The sequence below is a fragment of the Saimiri boliviensis genome, chromosome 4, assembly GCF_048565385.1.
Source record: "Saimiri boliviensis isolate mSaiBol1 chromosome 4, mSaiBol1.pri, whole genome shotgun sequence".
In the NCBI taxonomy this organism is placed as follows: domain Eukaryota; kingdom Metazoa; phylum Chordata; class Mammalia; order Primates; family Cebidae; genus Saimiri; species Saimiri boliviensis.
This window is the reverse complement of record NC_133452.1, coordinates 46,053,611-46,077,946: the sequence shown is the minus strand read 5'-3', so window position 1 is coordinate 46,077,946 and position 24,336 is coordinate 46,053,611. Positions and strand designations below refer to the sequence as shown.

At 33.1% G+C, this 24,336-nt stretch overlaps 1 protein-coding gene across 33 annotated transcripts in view; it reads right to left on the bottom strand.

Annotated features, from left to right (window-relative positions):
* The window catches only part of TRDN (triadin), a 370,662-nt gene that overhangs the window by 253,970 nt on the left and 92,356 nt on the right, over positions 1 to 24,336 (bottom strand). For all 33 annotated transcript variants that reach the window (XR_012517192.1, XM_074397548.1, XM_074397529.1 and 30 more), the window contains exons 5-7: positions 16,001 to 16,060; positions 5,576 to 5,635; positions 1,719 to 1,778 (exon numbers count right to left, since the gene is read on the bottom strand). Coding sequence is in view for 32 of the 33 variants with exons in the window: in XM_074397548.1 (XP_074253649.1) it covers positions 1,719 to 1,778; positions 5,576 to 5,635; positions 16,001 to 16,060 (180 nt within the window). In the remaining variant the exon portion in view is untranslated. The remainder of the gene's footprint in view (positions 1 to 1,718; positions 1,779 to 5,575; positions 5,636 to 16,000; positions 16,061 to 24,336) is intronic.

Here is a 24,336-nt window from a genome sequence, read left to right as displayed (position 1 = left end):
AGCTATCAATATGATTTCATATATACGTAATGAAATAAATTAAATATATATACCAAATTTATTTTCATTTGCATTTATGAAACAGGAGAAACAAAATAAAATTATATTTATTTATTTTAATTTAGTCTTGAAAGTAAATTCATGTTACCTTCTAAAAATGTTTCAATTTATAGTTTATATTAGCTTTAATAAAATGGTTATCTAATGGAAAAATTTATTAAAACTATATCTGCTTCAAATATCTCATTATTTTATGTTTAGTAGATAATCAAACTTAATCTTAAAAGTAATTTCTAATTTTTGCATAAATGGTTAGTTTCTTAAAAATGCTGAATTGAGGCTTCTGATTACATAAAACCTGTATTTTAAAAGATAAGCAATTTAAATGTACGGAATAAGATTAAATTACTGGATAAAATCCATTTTTTTTCTAGTAATGGGTAGATAAATTTAATACAGAAAAATTTTGTTATTCAATATGCCAAAATATATAATATTAAAGTGATATACAAATACATATATTTGGGATATTATTAAGGTATTCTCAGTTCTCAAACTCTTAAAATATTGACAAAGATTTATGCATGACCTTTTTTATTTTTTTTAGACAGAGTCTCTCTGTTGCCGAGGCTACAGTGCAGTGGCAAGATCTTAGCTCACTGCAACTTCCACCTCCAGGGTTCAGGGGATTCTCCTGCCTCAGCCTACCAAGTAGCTGGGATTACAAATGTGTGCCACCACACCTGGCTAATTTTTGAATTTTTAGAAGTGACAGGGTTTCACTATGTTGGCCAGGCTGGTTTTGAACTCCTGACCTCAAGTGATTCACCTGCCTCAGTCTCACAAAGTGCTGGGATTACAAGTGTGAGCCACTATGCCCAGCTAACCCTTTCTTTTTGATACAAGAAAATCATTTACTATGCAGAAGTTGTCCATTTGACTATTTTTGCTTTGATTGTCTGTGCTTTTGAGGGCTTACTCAAGAAATCTTTGCACATACCAATGTTCTGAAGCATCTCCCTAATTTTTTTTTCAAGTAGTTTCATGTCCTACACTTAAGTCTTTAATTCATTTTGAATTAATTTTTTATATGGCGAAAGATAAGGGTCTACTTTCATTCCTCTGCATATCCAGTTTTCCTATTACAATTTATTGAAGAGACAGTCCTTTCCTCAATATATGTTCTTGGTGCTCAGTAACAAAATAAAATGACTATAGTTAACAATAATTTATTGTATATTTCAAAATAACTAGAGAGTGAATTTGGAATGCTCCCAATGCAAAGAAATGGTAAATGTTTGAGGCGATGAATATCTCTACTTTTAAAGACTCGTGGTATTACACTGAGCTCACCTGGATAATCCAAGAGAACCTTCCTGTTTTAGATCAATCTTCGCTACTTCTGCAAAAATATTTTTTGCCACGTAATGTAACAGAACCACAGGGATGACACCAAGGGGTGAATGAGGGTTATGGGGCTCAAAATACCATCTACCACATATGGTGAAGCTCTTCATTTTCCTCTCACATTTTGAGATTCTCTGTTATTATAAGTATTCAGTTTAATTATTGTTTTAGATATTTAATTTTAATGGAAGACCAAATTAACTTTTTAATGTAAATAAAATAATAAAAGTTTACAAATATCCAACTATCCATTACCCAAAAGTTAATCTTTCAAAATATTCCTTTATGGAAATAATAAATTGAAAAGTTACCTTTTGCCATTGTCTTTGTTTCTGGTTTTTCTTTTTTCTCAATTTTTTCCTTGTGAGTTGCTTAAACAGAAAATTTTACATTAGTACACATTTTAATAGATTTTGAAACGATGCTTTCTTTTGACCTCAATTTAATAAGCACTAAAATCTAATATGTAATATTTTGAAAATTTATCACATTAATAAGTCTAATTCAGAAATAAAGAGTTACCAATGTAATAACAGCTGTATAGAATTCAATGTAAAGGTGCAGGCATTAAGACTTAGAAAGCACTTTGAAAATCAGTTCCACTCTTTTTAAAGTTATTATTTCAAATAAATAAAGCTTTCAGGGAAGACAAACTGAGAGTGAAAACTTTTTATAAGAATTTGTCAAAAAAATCATTATGTTTATTTTTAAATTTCAAATATATTAAATTGTGTGGTTTGGTAGTTTTCCAAATCATCATACATTTTTCAATATTTACATACTATTTTTTCAAGAATAACAATGGTAATTAAACTATCAAAATGAAACAGTAAAATATGAGATTTAATTGAGTAGTTGATAAAGTCTGGATATTGAATTACTAGAGGAAAAATTAATTCCACATATTTCCATTTCTACAACTATGTAACAAGAATAGTAATAACATACATCAGCTTTACTTACATCATTAAAAATGCTTAAAATATGTATTCAAAAATCTATTCTTTTTAAATACAGTTGATGAATAGTGTCCTTCAGAATCTTGGAAAGATGATTTAAGCCTCAGAAAGCCTAACGTTCAGTTGAAGACCAAGTGCCCTTGATAGATGCAGAGCTGCTGAGAGAGCAGGTGCCTCCTCCTCCAGTGTTTCAGCCTCTCCACCACTCACACCTGCCCACAGCCACCTCCACTACCACTTGGGATTATGGGTAATAGCTTAGACAATGTTAACAGAAGGAGCATTATGCTAGGCTAAGCAGGGCACTATGCACACAAGGTCACAGGACTATATTATAATAACATATCTCCTAAAATAGAAACATCCTTTAATTGGCATACAGTAAATAAAAGAGCACTTATAATGCAGCATTTTATTTCTGCTTTTCAATCTGAATACATGTTTTTTTGCAGCACTTAACAATTTAAGGGCAAAAAAAAATCCCAACTTTTTTTTTTTTTAACAAAAAACATTTAGCTACTGTGAGGTTTGAAAAAAAAATCACAAGAAATAGCAGATTATTTCATTGAGTCAGAATATGCAGAACCTGTTGCTAATAAGTTTCCTTAACCCAAAAGCAGACAGGAAATGGTCACCTATTTCTAGAAGAGAGAAAGGAGATGGCTATATTGAAGTTCATGGAAATGGACACAAAGTAAACAAGAAGAAAAGTTACAACTATTTAATTGAATTTTTTTTTCCATAGGTTATTAGGATACAGGTGGATTTTGGTTACATAAGTTTTTTGATGGTGACTTTATGAGATTTTGATATTTTCAAGTGTAAATATACCATAAATAATATATAAACATGCTTCAAAGGATCTGATTTCTAAATGTTATAACACGTTCTACCTAAGTGGAATGTTTAACAAAACAAAAAGTTCAACAGACTATTCATACTCTGGATGCCTAAATCAGCTGAAGTCTAGCCCAGTTATCCTAGACACAATCCACTCTAAAACAATAGCAAAAATTAAGTTACAATCTTACTTCACATCATACATTGAAGTGGATTTTTGAGGAATTAAAGTTAAATTTAAAACATGAAACAATCTTTTTTGACTGGGCACTGTGCCTTACACCCGTAATCCCAGCACTTTGGGAGGCTGAGGTGAGCAGATCACTTGAGGTCAGGAGTTTGAGACCAGTCTAGCCAACATGGCAAAACCCCATCTCTACTAAAAATACAAAAATTAGCCGGGTGTGGTGGTGCATGTTTGTAATTCTAGCTACTAGGGATGCTGAGCCATGAGGATCCTTGAACCCTGGAGGCAGAGGTTGCAGTGAGCCGAGGTCACACCACTGCATTCCAGCCTGGGTGGCAGAGTGAGACTCTGTCTCAAAAAAAAAACAAAAAACAAAAAAACCAAAAAAGCAATACAAACACACAAAAAAATCTGTTTTAAACTTGAGGAAAATATTAGTGGCTAATGAATTGATTCTTGAATCATAATTCAAAGCCAGAAACAAGACAATATAAACATACACAACCACCTAAAAATTCAAGAATCTAAACATATATGAATGCACACATGTCCATTCACATGGACAGAAAGCATAACATTAACTGTGAAACAAACTCAGAAAAATATTTGAAAAGAAGTTACAGGCTAAAGGGTACACATACCCAACACACACACACACACACACACACACACGCGCACACACACACACACATCATTTGGAGAAATGGACAGTGAGTGTGAACAGTTACACACAAAGATTTATACATCACTAAAAACCATATTTGACTCTTTCCACTTATAAATAGTAGCAGTTAATACTTTGCAGGGACATCGACGAAGCTGGAAACCATCATTCTCAGCAAACTAACACAGGAACAGAAAACCAAACACTGTATGTTCTCACTCATAAGTGGGAGTTGAACATTGAGAACACATAGACTCGGTGAAAGCATCACACACCAGGGCTTGTCAGGGGGTTAGAAGCAAGGGGAGGGAGAGAATTAGGACAAATACCTAATGTATGCAGGGCTTAAAACCTAGATGATGGGTTGATAGGTGCAGCAAACCACCTGGCACATGTAAAGCTATGTAACAAACCTGTGCGTGTATCCCATAACTTAAAGTAAAATTTGAGAAAAACTAAGAAAACATGACACATTCAAAGTAACACAGTAACACTCCAGTAACAGTCCTCTAGAAAAGGGAAATCTATGAAATTCCTGTTCAAAATAATAATCATAAGAAAACCCAGAGAGAAAAAAGAGCACAAATAAACAATACAAAGGAAGGAGAAAAATAATCCATGATATGAATGAGAAATTTTGTAAAGAGATAGATATCATAAGAAAGACCCAAACAGAAATCATAAAACTGAAGAATTTAATGAATAAAATAAAAAATAAAATTATCTGTAACAATAAACTAGATTATCAGGAAAAAATACAGTGGAAGAGCATATTCTCATTTAAACACCATGAAGCTTTTTAAAGAGATGAGGAAAATAGTGATATGAAAAGATTTCTAGAATGTATTGTTAAATTGTAGAAGTTGGATTATAGGATATACTAGATTTTATGTAAAAGTAGGGAAGGAAAAGGACATGTATTATCTGGAAAACACATAATACAGCTCTGGAAGTATGCATGTAAAATTGGCACGAGTGATTTACTGTGAGTATGTGGGTTTGGCATAAAATGGGAACCAGGAAGCTGGGAGCAAGGTAAGAGGAAGGTTTCCACAAGGCATTTTTATGCGTTGAGCAATTAGATCTTAATATCTATTCTACATAAATAGATAACAATTCGAATTTAAAGCAGCCTAACAGATAATCAAAATATGCAAACTACAATAATGAGATCTACTTTCTTACCTATCAAACTGTCAAGTATTTCTAATATAATGTCCTCTAATATCCTCATTGCTGGCTAAGGCAGTCTCAAAACTTCCAGGAGAAAAATTGACATAACATTTCTGGAAAGTAAAGTTGTAACTGAGTTCAACAGTCTTAAGTATTTTATTTCTCTCAATCCAGAAAGTCCCTTTTTTAAGGTTCTATTCTGAGAAAATAATCCTAATTTAATTTGTGAAAATGCATGGTCATCTAAAATCTGAATGTAAAGAGCAGGAAGTCAGTAGGAAAGGACTCAGCGTAGTAAGAAAGTAATAAGAATATAAGATAATAACAGTAATAATAACTTCATACCTTTCTTTTCAGATTTTTCTTTTTCTCTTACTTTTTCTTTTTCTTTCTCTTTGTGTGTAACTGAAAACAAAAAAAAACAAATAAATACTTTTCATTTAAGTAACAGGAATAAATGAGGAAATGATTGCCTGGCAGTTTTTGATGTCAAAACTTATTTGCTACTTTTAGAAATCTTCCTTTAGCTAGATTGAGATTTTATATAGTCAGAGGTTTAAACTTCAAGACAATTATAGATTTATTTCTTAGTCCTATTTTTATTTCATATCCAAGCACAAACTAGTTAGTGCCCAAACCAAGTCTGATTGCAAAGATAAGAATATCCATCAGCTTTTCCAAATCTTTAATTTAAAGAATTGAACATTTTTAAAAATAATTATCATACTATATGCCAAAGGAACCTGGCTTTGATATTGGATGAATGCCAGAAATATGAGCACAAAAATACAGAGATACAATTTTCTGATCTTGAAGCAAAGAACAATCAACCTAAATAGTATGTATTAATCTTCTACAGAAACATTCCACACTAAAAGTTTTTAAAAATATACTCAAATACGACTAGAAAATACCAAATCTTTTCAACAAAAATAAAATTTAATTTAATATGAGCAGTAATCCTATCAATTATTACAACCAGGCTAAAATTTAAGTCATAATCTTACCCCATGCCTTAGTCATAATTCTGATTCATTATCCATGCTAGAAACATGAGACTCATCCCAATTTGTCTCTCTCTTTTATTTTTACTTTTCATTCATTCACCAAGCTCTTTCGATCATGCTTTTTTAATGTTTCTCTTACTCATTTTCTTTTATCCAATATTATTCTCCCTATCATTTATTTACACGAGAATATGGGAAGAACACCTGCTATGTGCTACAGACTCTGCTAAGCAAGATAGAGTTCATTCCTGTCTCCATGATGTCAATAAGCTAATGGCCAGTGGATGCTAAGAAAATAATTACAAAGATAGGTAACTGCAGGGAGTCAAATTGCTATGAAGAAAATATGCAGGGTGGAACGTTGGTGTATAAAATGACCGAATCTAATCTGTTTGTTAAGGCAAGGGCCCTTGGCAGAAATGACATTTAAGAGTGTGAGAAATGAGAAGAAATTAGCCTAATAAGAGACTAGGAGGTCAAAGGGGAAGAGACCAAGTAACAATTCAGAAGTTGAAGCAGGATGTCTCTCTTTTGCATATTATTATACCCATTATATTATAATATCCTGACTTCTCTTTTGAATGTTTAGATTTTTATGTTTCATCATAAGCTTTCTAACATGAAAATCTGATATCATTCACTCCTCTGTTGTAAATATTAGTGCCTCCTCATTGCTTAACATGGAATCTGTCACATAGTAGGTGTTATATCAAATATAAAAATACTTTACTGCTCTAGGTATCTGACATTTGCTTACTGACCACATGTCATCTACAAAGAATTTCTCCTTGAACTTTACACTCATTATAACTAAATGCCAGTAACTCCACAAGCACACCACATGCCTTCATGATGCCTTTGTGTCTCTGCCTGTGTATGTCTTCCAACTAGAATTACCGCACCCATGTTTATTCATTTTCCTTTCACTATTCCATGCACTCTTTCATGTTGGTTCAAATGCCTCCTTCTCTGTAATGTTTTCTTTGATCTCTATTTATTCCATACACCAATTGCACCATGTACATAATTCTATTTTAGCAATTTAATAATAATCTTGATATTGTTAATATCTGACTACTCAGTAAATGAAATCCTTAAGGGCTACACCATATTTATTTTATTTTATTTTTTTACATTTCCAGGTCATCACATGGTCCCATTCACATAGTAGATTTTTTTGTAATATTTTTGAATAAGTGAAATTCTGAAATATTCTAAGAGCTAGTTTTATCGTCTAGTTAAATTTTGTTTATGGATGATGTGGTACAGCTATAATAGGCACTGCTTGCTTCCAATTATGTGACAAATTTTGACAATTCATTAAAGTTTCTCATGTAATTAAAACCTACTGAGAAAAAGGAGGAAAAAAACTCACTTTAGAACATTGAGATGTTGGTTTTTTTTTTCCACATCTAATGGTTCTTTTAGTTGTTTCTAAGCTCCTAAATTCAATATAAATACCTCACAAAATAGGTGAGGAAATCACTATTCATATGGACCACAAATGGTTTATTTTGGTTCAGTTGAATCCCTATTAATTAAGAAAAAAAAAAAAAAAAAAAAAAAAAACAAGAGAAAATCTTGGCAAAAGCAATGCATCTTTTAAAGTTTCTCTGGGGGAACCAAGTTTGTGTGAGATAAGCTGTGCTTTCAGAGTCCTGATTAGAAAGACCCCCATGGAGAAAACTTAATCTGTGTCTCTGCCTCTGTAAGGAATGAGAACTCACCCACCTTGGACAGCTGGTTGTCCATTCCACTAAAGGATTTTCAGATTGACGTGTGCACAGGCATAAACGGGAGAATTAACACAAAATCAAAGAGTGAAGGGACTGAATTTGGACTCAAATTAGCATATTAATGCCTCATTCCTGTTACCCTAGGGAGAAATCTAGTTCCTCCTAGTTGAAGTGTTGATTTACAGACCCTGTACTGTAGGCTAGCATTTTATTATCCCCCTCAGAAATGGCATCACACTTCTTAATGAAGCAGCTGGACCCTTGGGCCCTAGGGAGCTGTTCATAATGGCAGACAGCCACTGAAGCTTCTTGGACAGAAACTTCAAATTTTGGCAAGGCTGTGCTCAAATACCAAGTTTTGAAACGACTTTCAACACAGCAAGGCAACTATCAGCAACTGCCTCGGTAATCACTCTAAAATAAAAATGACCTGATACAACAGCTGCATTTGCTTGTGCATCTCTTTGCTTGGAGCCCACAACCAGGAGTTTTCATAGGGAAGAAGAGTACCTCCTTGTCACCAGCCCTGTTTGGCAAGTTATATCTTAGCCAGGACAGTTTTTAGCTCAGGACAGAATAAGCTTCTTGCACCTGCTAGAGTTTAATTTGTTTGTCATCCTATTTACAAGAAGCAAAAGTCCCTTCAGTATGCTGATAATTAAAAACAAATGGAATCCACCAGTTGAAATGACCCTGATGTCTGGCATCTGAGTTGGCATGGTCCTGCTGTTCCTGGCCTTGCCCAGACTCTGACCTTTCCCTGCCCAGAATATTCAGCTCAACTGGACCCAAGCACATCTCTCACCCTCCCATCTGGCCCCTTTCCAGCCCTCCCAAGCTGTGCTCTGTGCTTTTGTTTTTGACTCTGGCAGTCCCAGGCAGACTATGTCTTTTTCTCAAGTATATCAGCACTTATAATGTGATCCTGTGTGTGTGTGTGTGTGTGTGTGTGTGTGTGTGTGTGTGTGTGTGTTTTACAGGGAAAAACACCTCAAGGCCAAATAATGGGAATCAAGTTGTCAGAGTTCTTTATTTGATCATCCTGTTCTATTTTTGAAAGTCAGAAACTGTAATGCCAAAATTTTTAAAGTGCTGATTCATATAGGCTACTACATTCTTCAATTGATGGTTAACAAATAAATGTAACCAAAACTCTAAAACATACTTAGCTTTAGACTACTGCATAGGACTAATCTTGAGTATCCAACCAAAAAAATCAGATGGATAAGCAGGTAAGCATTACACCTTTTCATTAATAAAAAAAAAAAAAAAAAAAAAAAAAACTTTGAGGAGCATAATTACCTGTAATAAATTTTACTGTTTTTTTTCTTTTAACTAATTCCTCTCATTTTCATATTTCTTATGCTTTTTTGGGGGGGTTAGGTATTAGAACTAACATAGTCCATAGGCCTTAAGTAGGTGAACATTTCCAAAAGCTTCATAAAATTCATATATATTTATGTTTTAATTTGTAATTTTTTAAATGAAAGAGCATGATACACATTCATCTTCCCTTAAAAAAAATTCTGTTTCAGCCACCATTAAGAAAAAATAGCCAGATCTCTTGGTTAATGTGTATGTCTCTGTGTGTATGGTTTTTTTTTTTTTTTTAGTTTTGGTAACTAATTTGTAGAAATCAGTTTCGTGGTAAGCCAAAATGATCTCTGTGCTTTTTAAGAGACAATCATGAACCTAATAGAAACGCACTATTGAGTTTAAAAGCTTCTTAAATATTATATTATTCATTTTTCCTAAAGTATGAACTTATAATTTCAACTTTAATACAAGTGCACAATTTCAGAGCTGATAGGAATATAAGAGGTAAACCTATCCTGAACTCCTTTGTCCATGGATAAGAACACACATGATAATAAGAGTTCATGACAGACCAGGAAAAAAATGTAGTTATCTAATTGCTAAACCAGTACTCTTTCTTCAAAACTATGGTGCCAGGTCTGTCCCAGGTTCTGTGCAGACTATAAACTTGTTCTTATGAGCCAAAATGTGCTGATGGAATTCTCCAAGCACATTATCTACCTTTCAATAATGTACATACTTCTTTTACATAGCAAAAGCATTTTTATTTACCTATTAAAGTGAAGATTTGGCAAATTACCCAAAGTTGTAAAGCTAATATGATATTTATGTGTTAAATCACAAAATAGATTTTATAATTCTAAAATATTAGTTTTAATTTCAAGTTCAGTTTAATTGTATGAACAATTTCCTCTTTCTCCTGGGGCTACACAGCCTTAGTAAGAACTATAATCACTTTCTCATAAATGAACATTCACTATGGGCAATCAACCCTTTGGGAGGCCGAGGCAGGTGGGTCACAGTGTCAGGAGTTCAAGACCAGCCTGACCAACATGGTGAAACCCAGTCTCTACTAAAAATACAAAAATTAGCCAGGCATGGTGGCATGCACCTGTCATCTCACCTACTCAGGAGACTCAGGAGAATTGCCTGAACCTGGGTGGTGGAGGTTGCAGTGAGCTGAGATCAGCCAGTGCTCTCCAGCCTGGGCAACAGAGTGAGATTCTGTCTCAAAAAAAAAAAAAAAAAAAAAAAAAAGAAAAAAGAAAAAAAAGAAAGGAAGGAAAGAAAGAAAGAGAAAGAATGAAAGAAACAAAGAAAGAAAGAAGGAAAAAAGAGAAAGGAAAGAAGAAAGAAAGAAACCAAGAAGTCTATGGCAGGAACTAAAATTCAAAAGCCTTCATAGATGAGGCAGGTAAATTAAATGTACCCCAGTGGCGATAAGAGAGTGGTGGAGACTGGTACACAGAGGTTATAGGCCCCACTTAAAAGCACCAGTTGCTCGTTATCTAAAACACTGGCTGGTTAAAGGAAACCACTGTGGAATATACTTGAACTCTAATCCATGAGTTCAGTAGACAGTGATTCTAACTTTGGCTACTCATTTGAATCATTAGAGCAGCTAGGCTCAAACACTGACCTTACTTCTCAAACATTAATGGTCTCAGGATGGAGTCTGCACATTGATACATGTTTTTAAAAGCTATCCTGGTGATCTAAATTGCAGTCAGGATTGAGTACCATCCTTGGCAACAACAGCTCCTAGATGTTTAGCATGAATAATTTGGGTGCGATGATGTCAGTTATTAGGACAAAGAATACAAACAAATGAAGACATTTTCTGCAATAGATGTTAATATGGGCTTGAACACATTGGATGAAAAAAGTCTGTTAGTTACCTGTGTGAAGTCAGGTGGGAATTTTATAAGAAGGCTCAGAGCTTTTCATATTCTACACCTTCAGCCTTTTCAAATATCAAAATTAATTAACCACATGGGCTCCTAAATTAGTTGATGTTTAAAATGAAATGCTAAGGGATTATCCAATTAAGAAAATACTCAGGAAATTCATGACATTCTTAAGATTTTATTTAAGAAATGTGCACATTAAAGATGCATTTTTAATGAGGAATTTATAACTTAAGGGAATGATGACACTACATTGGCCGTACATAAACCATGTCCTATTGCCTATGTGACTAAGCTCTTCACATAGAGTAAGAAAAGCAAAACTAAGAAAAAACAAAATTTTAAAACCAGCAAAAAATGAAAGTACTCATCTTGCTGCCTAAAGAAAAAGCAAAAATAATAGTTATTCTAACTTGCTCTGATCTCCCAAATAATGAAATTTTGAAATTTCAGAAATTTCCATACACCTGAGTTTCATGATAGTAATTTTACATCTTACTTTGTTATGCTGATATCTGAAGATATGCAGAAGTCTTTGTGATAATGCTACTGTTTTTCTACCATGAATTGCAAACTTGGTAATATTTGTCATTTTGTGGTTTCTATCTTTAAATGCTTTTATCTTTCTATTCACAAACATGAAAAATTGCTCAACGCCGGTAATCATCAGAGAAATGCAACTTACAACCACAATGAGATATCATCTTACACCATTCAGAACAGTTACTATTAAAAAGTCAAAAACAATAGATGTCATGGATGCATAGAAAAGGGAACACTTATACACTGTTAGTGGCAATGTAAATTTATTCAGCCTCTGTGGAAAACAGTATGCAGATAGCTCAAAGAACTAAAAATAAAACTACCGTTTGACCTAGCAATGCCAATATTAGGTATCTGCTCAAAGGGGAAAAAAATCATTATGTAAAAAAGACACCAGCACTCATGTGTTCATTGCAACACTATTCACAGTAGCAAAGTCATGAAACCAACCTAAGTCTCCATCACTGGTTGATTGGGTAAAGAAAATATGGTACATATTCACCATGGAATACTATGCAGTCATAAAAAAGAATGGAATTATGTCTTCTGCAGCAAGATGGATAGAGCTGGAGGCCATTGGTCTAAGTGAACTAACTCAGAAATAGAAAATCAAATATTGAATGTTCTCACTTACAATGGGTAAACACGGACATAAAGATGGAAATAGCAGACAAGAGGGATCCCAAAAAAGACAGAGATTGAAATGGGGACTGAGGCTTGAAAAATTACTATTGGGTATTATGTTGAATATTTGGGTGATGGGTACACTAGGAGAGCTCAATCCCCATCATTATGCAACATACCCAAGTAACAAACATGTATATATATCCCTTGAATCTAAAAGTTTCTTTAAAAACTTGTATTTTTGTATTTAATTACCAGTTCCTGTAAACTCTGACTGGCATGCATGCTTGTCAAGACTCCTTTCTAAATGCTGGATTCTAACCCAGGTAATTTAATTAAAGACCTTTCTAAAAGTAGGAAAAGATTATGGTAATATCCCCCTTTATGAAACTTATATACTGTGATCTTAGTTCACATATTAATTAGAATATCTGAGTATTTACCATGGGTAAAGGAAACATTTTTTAATCATCATGACTGAGAACTTTTATTTATGACAAATAACAACAGTCTCTCTAATTCTTTGCAGTTAGTCCATGTATAACCTTTTATTTAAAACATATATGGACAGAGTTATTTATAATTACAAAGGATACCCAGACTGTAGAATGCTAGAGAAGACCAGTCAACATTTCTTATTTAACATTTAACATGTGGCTCTACATCTGACCGTGGGTATCCATTGTCGGATATAGCTTCAAATATGAGTGTATTCTGCAAGATCATTTTAACCTATAAAAACTTTAATTTGAAACCATCATCTTGATACAGAATCAGCATTCTTGAAGCTAACTTGTACTAGAGAACTCTGCTTGGTACTCACAACTACTCCATTGGGGTTAACTCATCCTACCTGCTCCCCAGGGGCCATTGATATGAGTCACAATTTAATGATATTTGGTAACCCCAAAAAATGTTAAATTATGGTTGGAAGTTTATTCTAAGCAAATGTAATGCTCCACTATATTACTATATAAATTAATACAAGGTCACAAGTACATACAGTATTCTGATTATATTTATAAAATAAATTTCTACCTTTTTGATGCGGAAAAAATCCAAGGTTAATTTAGTTCAAAGCAAATCTTAACATGTCAGAGCTTGTGCCCTAAAACCATGATAAGTATTCATTGCCTGGTTATCAGTTTAAAGACATATTCTTTAGCTCCATAAACTGCTGCATTATTTCCTGATGAAAAATATCAAACAAAATAAACTGAGGGACAAAGTAGAAATAAAAGCTAGCTTGATATGATAAATTAAAATCACAATGTGGATGCCTATAAAAGATAGCTAATTTTTTAAGCAAAGGAGTGAGAATTGAAACTGATTATTTGATGCTATAAAGTCAATTAGCATATTAATAGATAACTGTTTTAGAAATACATATCCTCTGGGATTACATATTCTGTGACTTTTTTAAAAATCCCACTTGATGGGTCGATTATATAGGTATAGACTCCCAAGGCTCTCCCAATGAGTTTCACAATTCTAAAAACTTTTAGAATATCATATTGTCCCTTGAAGGAGAGAAAAAAAGAGAGAAATAGAATGTGATCTAGCTTCCACCATAACCAAAATCTTTTGTCTACCCCCAAAACACACCAGCTTGAGCATGATGAATCTTTTTAGACTCAGATATTTATTGACTCATTTACAGTCATCATAGACTACTATTACCTTTCAAATACTGTATCTTTTCTTCTAAAGGTTCAAAATGTTTTGATAATAATTTAAATTCCTAACTATCCATCACATACAATCATAACTGACATGGAGCATGGCATACAGAAAACACTATTTATCTGCATACAAGATCGGCTCTAAAACAAAACATTTCTTTTCACCGAACTATAAAGAGCAGGCATTAGGCTACCTCATTTAGAAAGAGAAAACTAAGCAATAAAGTGAAATCTTTTGTTCATATTCACACAAGAAATTTGTTGAAAAAAATAAGCTATCTCTGGTTTCCAACACAGTGTGGAAAAGCTAAAGCTCTACTTTCACTTTCTTGAGAAATAGTTACTTTTACAAAATATATTTGGTCTACTCAAGAAATATATTCAGATTAATAATCTCCAGCTCAGTCTTTGAGAAATTTATTTTAAACTTCAGCCAAAGTCACTGTTTTAATTATGGAAGACTTGCTAGTTTAATAAACCCACTCTACAGCCCACTGCTCAAAGTCTTTGACATCAGAATTCTAATATAGCCAGGTCCAAAATGCAAATGGTGTCATCTGCATTACTACCTCCATTCCAGCAGCACTGTTATTAAATTAATAGCACAGTCTGCAAGAAAAAAAATAGCAGAGACCCAAATGGTGTGGAACCAGTTGAGTTTCTGTTTAACCTTCAGCAGATAGAAACATAGAGCCAGTTCAGTCATGGTTCACTTAGTCAATCCGTACTCAAGAGCTGTATCCAACCTCTATGAGCAGAGGAATTAAGAACCACAAAAAGGGAAAGAGAACAGTAAAAAGACATTAGTTTCTTAAGTACAAATATAAATAGGTTTCAACTGAGTGAGCTTCAATATTCTGATTGTTGAAGAATTGGCTGACCAATCTAGAATGAACTCAAACATTAGGATTAAAGACATAATATCTGTAGAATGATTTGAGCCTTTCACAAAAAGGAAATACATGAAGTATAATTTAAAAATAACAGCAACAACATGGCATTGTAGTAATATAAATTCATATGCTAGTATAATTTAATTGAAACTTTCATTATTTGAAACTTTACTATCTGCAACTGTGGTACTTACTATAGATAATTTTGCATTAGCCAGTTTTTGACACAGTAAATACAGGATAAAATTCCATTTTTATCTCAGAAACAAATTATCTCATTTTCTGTCTGTATTATACAAATATAGTTATTATGAGATCCTTATTTTTACCCTGTATTTTTCAAAACCATGTGAAACTGAACGTTGGAAAATCCTGTGCATGCTTAGAAGAATATATTTTCAAAAGTCTTGGTTCTTATTAGTTTCTTCAAAATTTTGTGATTATCTCTTCACCCCATCTTAAAAGTAATGCTTTTAAGATGAGCAAGACATTGTTGGTCTCTTAATGTGTTTCTGTTGCAAGATTGCAGTTACTGGATTCAGTTCAGTTGAAAGTGATATTAACCATCATGTTGTTACTGTCCAACTATCCCTTGAGGCTGTGCAAGAGAGCTGTGAGATTTCTTATGTGACCTCTGCTAGGAGGTCATAGAATGACTGCATTTCTACACCAGATTGTAAAGATATTTATAGCATGACAGAAGGAATTCAGCTAAAAAAAAAAATCAACTCTGACAAGTTACAGTAACTTCTTAAAATAAAAAAAAAAGTATTTCCTCAGTAAGTCAATATATATTTGAGCTATTCCCTTAGTAAGTAGAAACCAGTTGTAAATAATTTAAAAATTGCCACATATTTTAAAGTTATTTTGATTCTAATTATTAAATGTCACTTAAATGTTTATAACTAAAATTAACTGAGGAGTAAATGTATTATTTAAACAATATCAAAAATGTTATGAAAAGCACTAAACAGAAAATTTTTCTTTCTCCCATATGAATACACAAAAATGATACCTCCAAATGATCTAAATGAAGAATAAACATAAAATTAAATGTTTACCTTTAGTTTGTATTTTCCTTTCAGGTTTCTCCTGTTTTTCAGTCTTATCTTTGTGTATTTCTAAGAGAAAATAAAATTTATAATTTTAAAACTTTGAAAAGGTTTAAAATTTAAGCCATAGCCATGACCTAAACATTATAAACTTACCATAAAGTTTAAATTATTATACAGGCTCTAACAAGTTTATTGGAGTCGAAAAGAAAAGAGTCTTTGAAACATATTGCTAAGCAAATCACTTATTTCTAGAAATAAGAGAAAAATTAGAGTTATCTTAAAATTAGAATTATCTGGAAAAGCTTAAACATTTAATAGAGCTATGTTGTCACCATTTTCAGTGCTAAAATTGGTCACAAACTATAATTATGTTTTATTTCATTTTCTCTCTATACAAATTAAGAATCCTTAATAAGAATGTCATTTAGATTTAGGAAGATTTAGGCTTTACATATTAAATTAAGAATTTGTGAAATGAACTGTAACAACTATCTAATAGGAAATATATCTCAGAAGTATTGACTCTAAGCTATGTTTATAATCAGCATTTGGCATTACATTTAACCAATAATTACTGCAAGCAGATATGACACATTTCATTGAATAAGTTAGTTGTACAGTTTTTCTAAATATCAGGTTTTATCAAATATATTCAATTTACTGCTAGCTTCAGTATACATATATTGCCAAGGCTAGGAAAATGGAGTTAATTCTGAATTTTCAGTTAATGTGGATAGAAGTACATTTGAGATTAGAGATTACAAATATGATTACTACCTTTGAAAAGTTATTTAATCTTAAATATCATGGTTTTTCTTAGAAAAATGATAATGAGGTTTACTTATTTATTTATCACAACTTTATTCCACAGATGGTCTGAGATGATGATAATTACTGTACACATTTTAAATTCTCCATTTGTAAATTTACATTTGCATTTTTGTAATTTTTCTGGAAGTCTACTAAATTGAGATCAACCATAAAAACACCCTAAATATCTTCAGAAAAGACAGTCACTGGCTTTCATTCACCTGTTAAAAAAGTAAACTGCTATTGTAAAGATTTTCTTTCTAATTGTCCTTATTAATTAGTCATCTTAATATTTACAGGGTCATTAATCTACTCTTATCTCATACCTGACTTTGAATATGGTGATGGAGATATGAACAGGTAAGGCACGCTTTTTTTTTTTTTTTTTTTTTTTTGAGACAGAGTCTTACTTTGTCACTTAGGCTGGAGGGCAGTGGAACAATCTTGGCTCACTGCAACCTCCATCTCCCAGGTTCAAGTGATTCTCCTGCCTCAGCCCCCCGAGTAGCTGTGATTACAGGCACACACCACCACACCTGGCTAATTTTTGTATTTTTAGTACAGATGGGGTTTCACCATGTTGGCCAGGCTGGTCTCGAACTCCTGACCTCAGATGATTCACTTGCCTCAGCTTCCCAAAGTGCTGGGATTACAGGCATGAGCCACCATGCCCAGCCTGGTACTCATTCTTATCTCCAAAAACAGTTCTCCAAAATGCAAGGAAATATCTTCAAATAATACAGGAAATGTCCATATTCCTGTCTCTCTCACCATTTTATTTCTTCCCTAATCTCCAAATTTTACTCTACAGCAGGATTTCTTACCTTAGCACTACTGACTTTGAATTGGGTGAAGCATTATTTTTGGGAAGGGCTATTTTATGCATTTTAGGACATTCAGCAGCATTCCTAGCCTCTACCTATTAGATGCCAGTAGCCTAGTATCCACCTCCCAGTCTTGACAATGAAGCAGAACCCTCATTTTGAGATCCACTGCTCTAAACCTACATAATAACCAGTGTAATCACTATCACTGTGTAGACCTATACTCCAATGCAGTAGCCACTAGGCATGTGTGCATATTAAGGACATGATATATGGTTAGTCCAAATTGAGATGTGCTGTTAAGTGTAAAGTATACACTAGATTATGAAGACTTCGAATAAAGCATTTTGAAATGATATTTTGGTCATATTGGTTTTGATGGTTTTATTAATGGCTCAGTTTGGCTAGGCTATTCTCCTGTTATTTCGTTGAACACTAACCTAGAGTTTCTTGCAGGTATTTTGCAGATGTAATTAAAAATCACTGATTAGTTGATTTTAAGTAAGATGATTTTGTAGATTTTGTATAATTTGGATGGGCTTCTCTGATTTCATTAGAAAGCCTTAAAAACAGGCCTGAGATTTCCCAAGACAAAAGAAGAAATTATGCCTGTGAATGACAACTTCAGCTGACAACTTCTAGGCTCAATCCTCCTTTATTGACTGCCTGTCTTACGGGTTCAAAAACGCTTAGCCAGTTCCAACAATCACATCAGCTAATTCCTTGTAATAAATCTTTTAAAGTATAAATGTATCCCATAATCTTCTACTGGTTGTACTTCTCTGTTTAATCCCTGGCTGACATATTGAATTAAATAAGATATATTATTAAAATTAATTCTATATTTTACTTTATAGTATTTTAAATGTGGCTACTAGAAAATTTTAAATTACACATGTGTAATTTAATATATATATAATTAATATATATATATTATTTAAATTAAATTAAATTATTAAATTATATTACTACTAGACAGGTCTAATGCAGGTCTAATCCCAGGGGGAGCAAAAGACCTTTGTAAAACTTTAGGTCATCCACAGAGATAAAACTGTTTTCAAATGAACTGAAAAAACAAACTTGATACTCTCTCCTGTCAATACTGTTTTGCTTGCTCCCTCCTCTCCAAACTAACACATGCTATGAAGAAGATTGGTGCTTTAATTCAGGTCTATAAAGCAAGTAAAATATCAAAGATTTAGAATGTTTTTTTGGATATGCTAATTTGCCTTTAAGAGATTATTCTTTACTCCTAGTAGGTATTAACTGGAATACAGAGATGGAATGACATTTTTAAAATTAGGAAGTTTCACAGAATGCTACATTCACCACGTTATTAGGAGGACTTAAAATCGTCCTTTAGAATAATATTTTTTCAGAGGTAGGGGTGCATGCATATGCGTGGGTATATACATATGTGTCTTCCACAGGCACCTGCTGACCATTCAAAACTATACAGAAGGGATTCTGGAACTCACACAGGAGAATAAGAGGTGAGTTAGACTCTTCCACTGATGGTCATCTACCCTGAAAAATCCTGTCAGAGCCTCCTAGGCTAACTTAGATTTTGGAGAAAAGACTGTTTGGACAGAGTGGTGATGGTTTTGGGGACTAGACAGACAGTCCTTGTTGGTCATAGTAGGGTTTCCTGCAAGGTAGGTGAAAGTCTGCACATCAGAGAACAGATGAAAGAAGCAGTAGCAGGAGCTACCTTGCTCCTCTTAGTTCTTGCATACTTAGCCATATCCTGACAAAGAGAATGAGCGGTAGCAAGAATTGAAATGAGCAAGGAAGCATCTTCAACAACAAAAAAATAAAGACAAATCTCAGAAAGATTAGGATCAAGACCACCACTCAGGAGAAGGGAAAGGCTGGGGCAAATATATTATCTCTCTTCCCCAAATACATAAAAGGGAGGTAACTCTAAATTGAAAGGTAAATACTTTCATGTTGGATATTCATCAGAGTAAGTTTTACTTAAGTGAAAATTAAAGGAAAATTAGACTGCAAAAAATGGCAATTTATTTCAAAGCAGTTATTTTTCACTCTGTGGTAAGTAGGGTAGATGCAACCCAGTTCTGCAACTTAGATGTGTGACAGCTAAAGCCTCAATTTTTTATTTTCCTGATTCTGCACTTCAGCCTTACACTAAACTAAGACAACCTCACTGCTCTGGGCAGATGCAGGCAGTTTTCTTGTAAGCAGAGATCGCTCATTTTTAAAAAGATACACACACAGTAAAGTCTATACAGCTCACAACAAAGTATGCAAACTTATATAGGCAGTTTTTTTGTTTTACAGGTAGATTCTCAAGCTGAAATATTCATATTTCTACAGAGGCAAACATAGACAAACACAGCTGAACTAGTAAAGACATACACACACCTACATTTCTTTGCTCAGGAAGATAAAAAAAGTATTTCTGATGTTTCAGACTTAAGGGGAAATTAAATGCTTTTCTGTATGTTTTATTGCAACATTGCATTTTCGTTGGGGACTGGATTCCATCACTGGTGTCATGGACTGTGGATATCAGATGTCAGAAGAATCCAGTAAAGCGTCCCCACAGTGTGGCAGTTCTGTCTCCTTATACTTTAGCCAGGAAATGATGATCATTCAAGCCCCCATCCAATTGAGTGACATGTTACCAATTTAGAATTTGGAAAGATATTTTTCTCATAGGCAGGCAATACCTGATTTGTTACCTTCATTTGCTCTTTCCAGCTAAGGCTATACTTGTATAAATTGGAAAATCAAATTTAAAAGATCCAAGTCATTAAAGGTGGAACTTTATTGTCCAAGGATCTTCAAATAAAATTAAGTTTTCTATGTGATACTAGCTTCTACTTATTTAATAATTTGCAAAAATAGGTGAATGTCTCCATTTAATATAACATGAAATAATGTATAATAGCATAAAATTGTACTTAAAACATCATGACACTTTTTGAGGGCCAGTTCACTTAAACCTGAACCAAACCTGGATAAAGAGACTTAAGAAAAAAGGCAAGGAAGTCATTATTCACCTCCACATATATGTCCTTTGCAATTAGGTGGATGTACAATGTCTCTGAAAAGGTGTTAAGTCTCAGCACCAGATGCTAGTTTGAATCATAAACTATTTGTAACCAGTAAATCTTAAAAATTGTTTTGTGTCTTAGGAAGCATAGAGATCAAACTGTCCTAATCCAGGTGTGAGTCTGCCCATAAATCCTTAAAGGTATGAGTTTCTATTTGAATTTTGAGAAGGGAAGACGGCGGGGTTGGGGGGGGAACAAGAAAAAAAGTTACAATTACCTTAATGTGTTAGGAGGCAATGAAGGAAATCCCTTTGTTCTACTGAGTCATTGGTAGCCTTAGGCCTAATAAGAGTTAGTGCTGCACTAATGTTTCTGGTGTCAGTAATGGTTTCAAGAGCACTGAAGGACTTAAGAGAAGGGCAAATTAATTTCAAAGACTGTAGAAAGTATATTTCTACTTCTTTTACTACTCCTGGCTCCCCTAACATTTTCTGGCTGCTGGTAGGGAGGTATGAGTGATGATAAGTGCAGGAAAAAGAAGATATCGCCTCTTAGATTCTATCGCTATTCATCTTTCACTCTAAAACTAAAAGCTTTTGAAATCCATAGAAAACATTATCATACTAGGCTTTAAATGCATTTACAACTTTCTTTCCTCAAGGAACTCAAAGAATTTAAACTCTGACTTTCATGCTTTGTCATTCAATGGCAATAACAATGAAATATATCCTCCTCACGCAGACTGTTTTTCCAAAGTACAATGTCAAACAAAGGAGGAGTTATAATAATTTATTATGGTGCTGAGAATAAATAAAAACTAGTCGTATTTTAGATTATTCTTTATTTCAGGATTGCAATAATCTGTAAATAATTATTTTAGTAATCATATGAAAGATGTTATACGTCTGCAGTATACTAACACAATTAAAATGTCATGCATTTTGATAGGAAAATATAGACATAGAAAAAACTATTAAAAGATCTATACAAAAATATTTGCATCTCTGACATCCATTAAAATACAGCTTAATGTTGAAGATAATTAACACTGGAGTCAATCTGCTTGATTCAAATCTGATTTCCATACTTACTAGATGTGTGAACTTCATTTCCTCATCCATAAAATAAGATTAACAATAGTATCTACCAGATAGGATTATATGAGTATTAAAATAGGTTTAACATATTTTATGTAAAATGTAAAACATTTAGAGCATCACTTTGTGTCAAGTAAGCATCATGTGAATGCCAGCTATTATTATTACTTGTCTCTCTTTGTCACTAAATAACCAAATTTTATGAGAGCAAGAATTATGTCTGTTTCATTCCACATTAAATTTTCAGTGCCTGGAATATACTAGTCACTTCAGAAATGCATATGCCTTGAAAAAATATTCAACCATGATTACAAGTTATCAATTCTTGCATATTTTAGAAGGTGCTGATGGATCATCTTTTACTTGTTTTTTATAATACAACTCTCAAACTACAATTTAACTACCAATATGATATAGTTGAAAATTTGAAAAAATATTTCATTTTTATATATTTTATTTCTCTTAGAAATACGGAAGAAAGTTGTAAGAGTTTACTACTTATGGGAATAAAATAAGATATGTCAAAGGTATTTATACATTGCAACAGTTGTCCAAGTGTGGTGTCTCACACCTGTAATCCCAGCACTTGGGAAGGCTGAAGTGGGTGGATTGCTTGAATCCAGAAATTCAACACCAGCTTGGGCAACATGGTGAAACCCTATCTCTACAAAAATAAATAAATAAATAAATAAATAATAAAATAAAGATTAGCTGGGTGTGCACACCTGTAGTCTGGCTACTTGGGAGACAGAGACAGGACGATCCCTTCAACCCAGGAGGTTGAGGCTGCCGTGAGCCATGATGGTGACACTGAATTTCAGCAAGAAATTTCAGAGCAAGACCCTATCTCAAAATAAATAGATAAATAAAAAGAGAAAACAGAAAAACAACTGCAACAATTGTTTGATAGTTTTTTATATTGCAGAAATGTTTTTCATACGGTTTTTTCTGGAACACTGAAAAGCTAAATTACAATTAAATTAAGGACATTAAGCATGTTTTTAATATATTGCTTTATTTCAAAACTTATTTATAGATGTTCATGCAAAAACTAGATAAACTTAAGTGAATATATTATCCCTATAATAAAATGTTAACAAAATATTATAACTATTTCAACAGAAAAAAATTGGGAGAGAGATTTAAATATGGGAAATACTACTTAATCTAAGCTTAAAGGAAGGGACCCAAAATGTCTATTTCATTTGTTCTGCAGGTTTGGTATTATTACATTTCTCCAGCATTTCTTATTAATAATTAGGATATTTCAGTAACAATCTACATTCTCTTTTGTCTTATAACACTTGCCTCTATATTTATGGTATTCTATATGCAGAAATTACTAAATTTAGCCATTTACTAAATATATTTATGCTGGACATTTGAGAGGATAAGGATAGATTTTAATGCTCCCCTTAGTAGTCTGAGTTAGAGTTTTCAAGTATAATGGAGAATTTTCTTGTTCTAGTGGTGTGTATTGAATGTCCCATAGAAACATACAATTACTCAAAGGGTGGAATCTCTAAAGTTTCACCAAATTACAAGTGAAGATTCACTTCATTGGTTTTTCTTCCTCTTTAGGCTGTTAAGTTCTGTCGAAATGTTTACATGAGTTCTATGCCTGCCACAATGTCAATGGTAATCATCAGGCCAGTGTATTTTCCCCAGACTCTCTGAGCTCAACTTACATACATTACTTGGGAAGAGAGGCCATGGATACTCAAAATGAGAAAACTGGTAGTAGCAACAACCAATGGAATCAAAATTAGTGAGTATAGGTTGTGTCAGTGATTCCCATGAATGAACTGATTCTGTAGTGATGTATTTCTAAATTATTTTGTTATACTACGTGTTTTGCTCATGAAATTATCTACTTACAATTATACCAAAGCTTGCTGTTGAGTAGATAGATAATTTATAATTTTGTCTAAGACTTACATGGCCAGTTGAAAGCATACAATTTTTCTCTATTAATATGACACACTGCTAATAAATTCAAAATGTTATCAATTGAAGATTTTCAAATGACAGACTCAAGAAGTTAAAAGGATAATCTCTGTCACCAAGGCAATCATCCTGATTCTTTTAAGGTGACAATTCTGTTTATTAACTTATTATAAGGGTTGTAGATTTCCGAGAATGTCTCTAACTGTGTTTTCTCTAGGTATTTCACAAGCACCAGATAAAATAAAATGCCTTCTTACATTATTTCTCACTTTAATATTAAAAAATAGAATTATTTATTCACTCAAACCCAGAATCTTTATTTGTAAGAATCTGCCAATTGTTATTAGGGCAGAAAAGACTAATTGTAACAGAAGAGCAAGCAAATCTTGTTATCTATTTAGTGGCTAATTAAATTATGTCAAACACAGCTATTTTACTGAATTATCAATATTTTAGATAAATATACCAGATTATCTGTAGGTGTCTATGTAATCTTTGATTTTCTGATACTTTTTATGTTCAATTGGTAAACAAACATTTCTGGGGATAATGTACTACTCACCACTAATAAATATTATAAAAAGGAATATTCTCTCTCCCTTGAAGCACGTAGTGTTTGTACGATTAAGTGGGCAACCACTCCA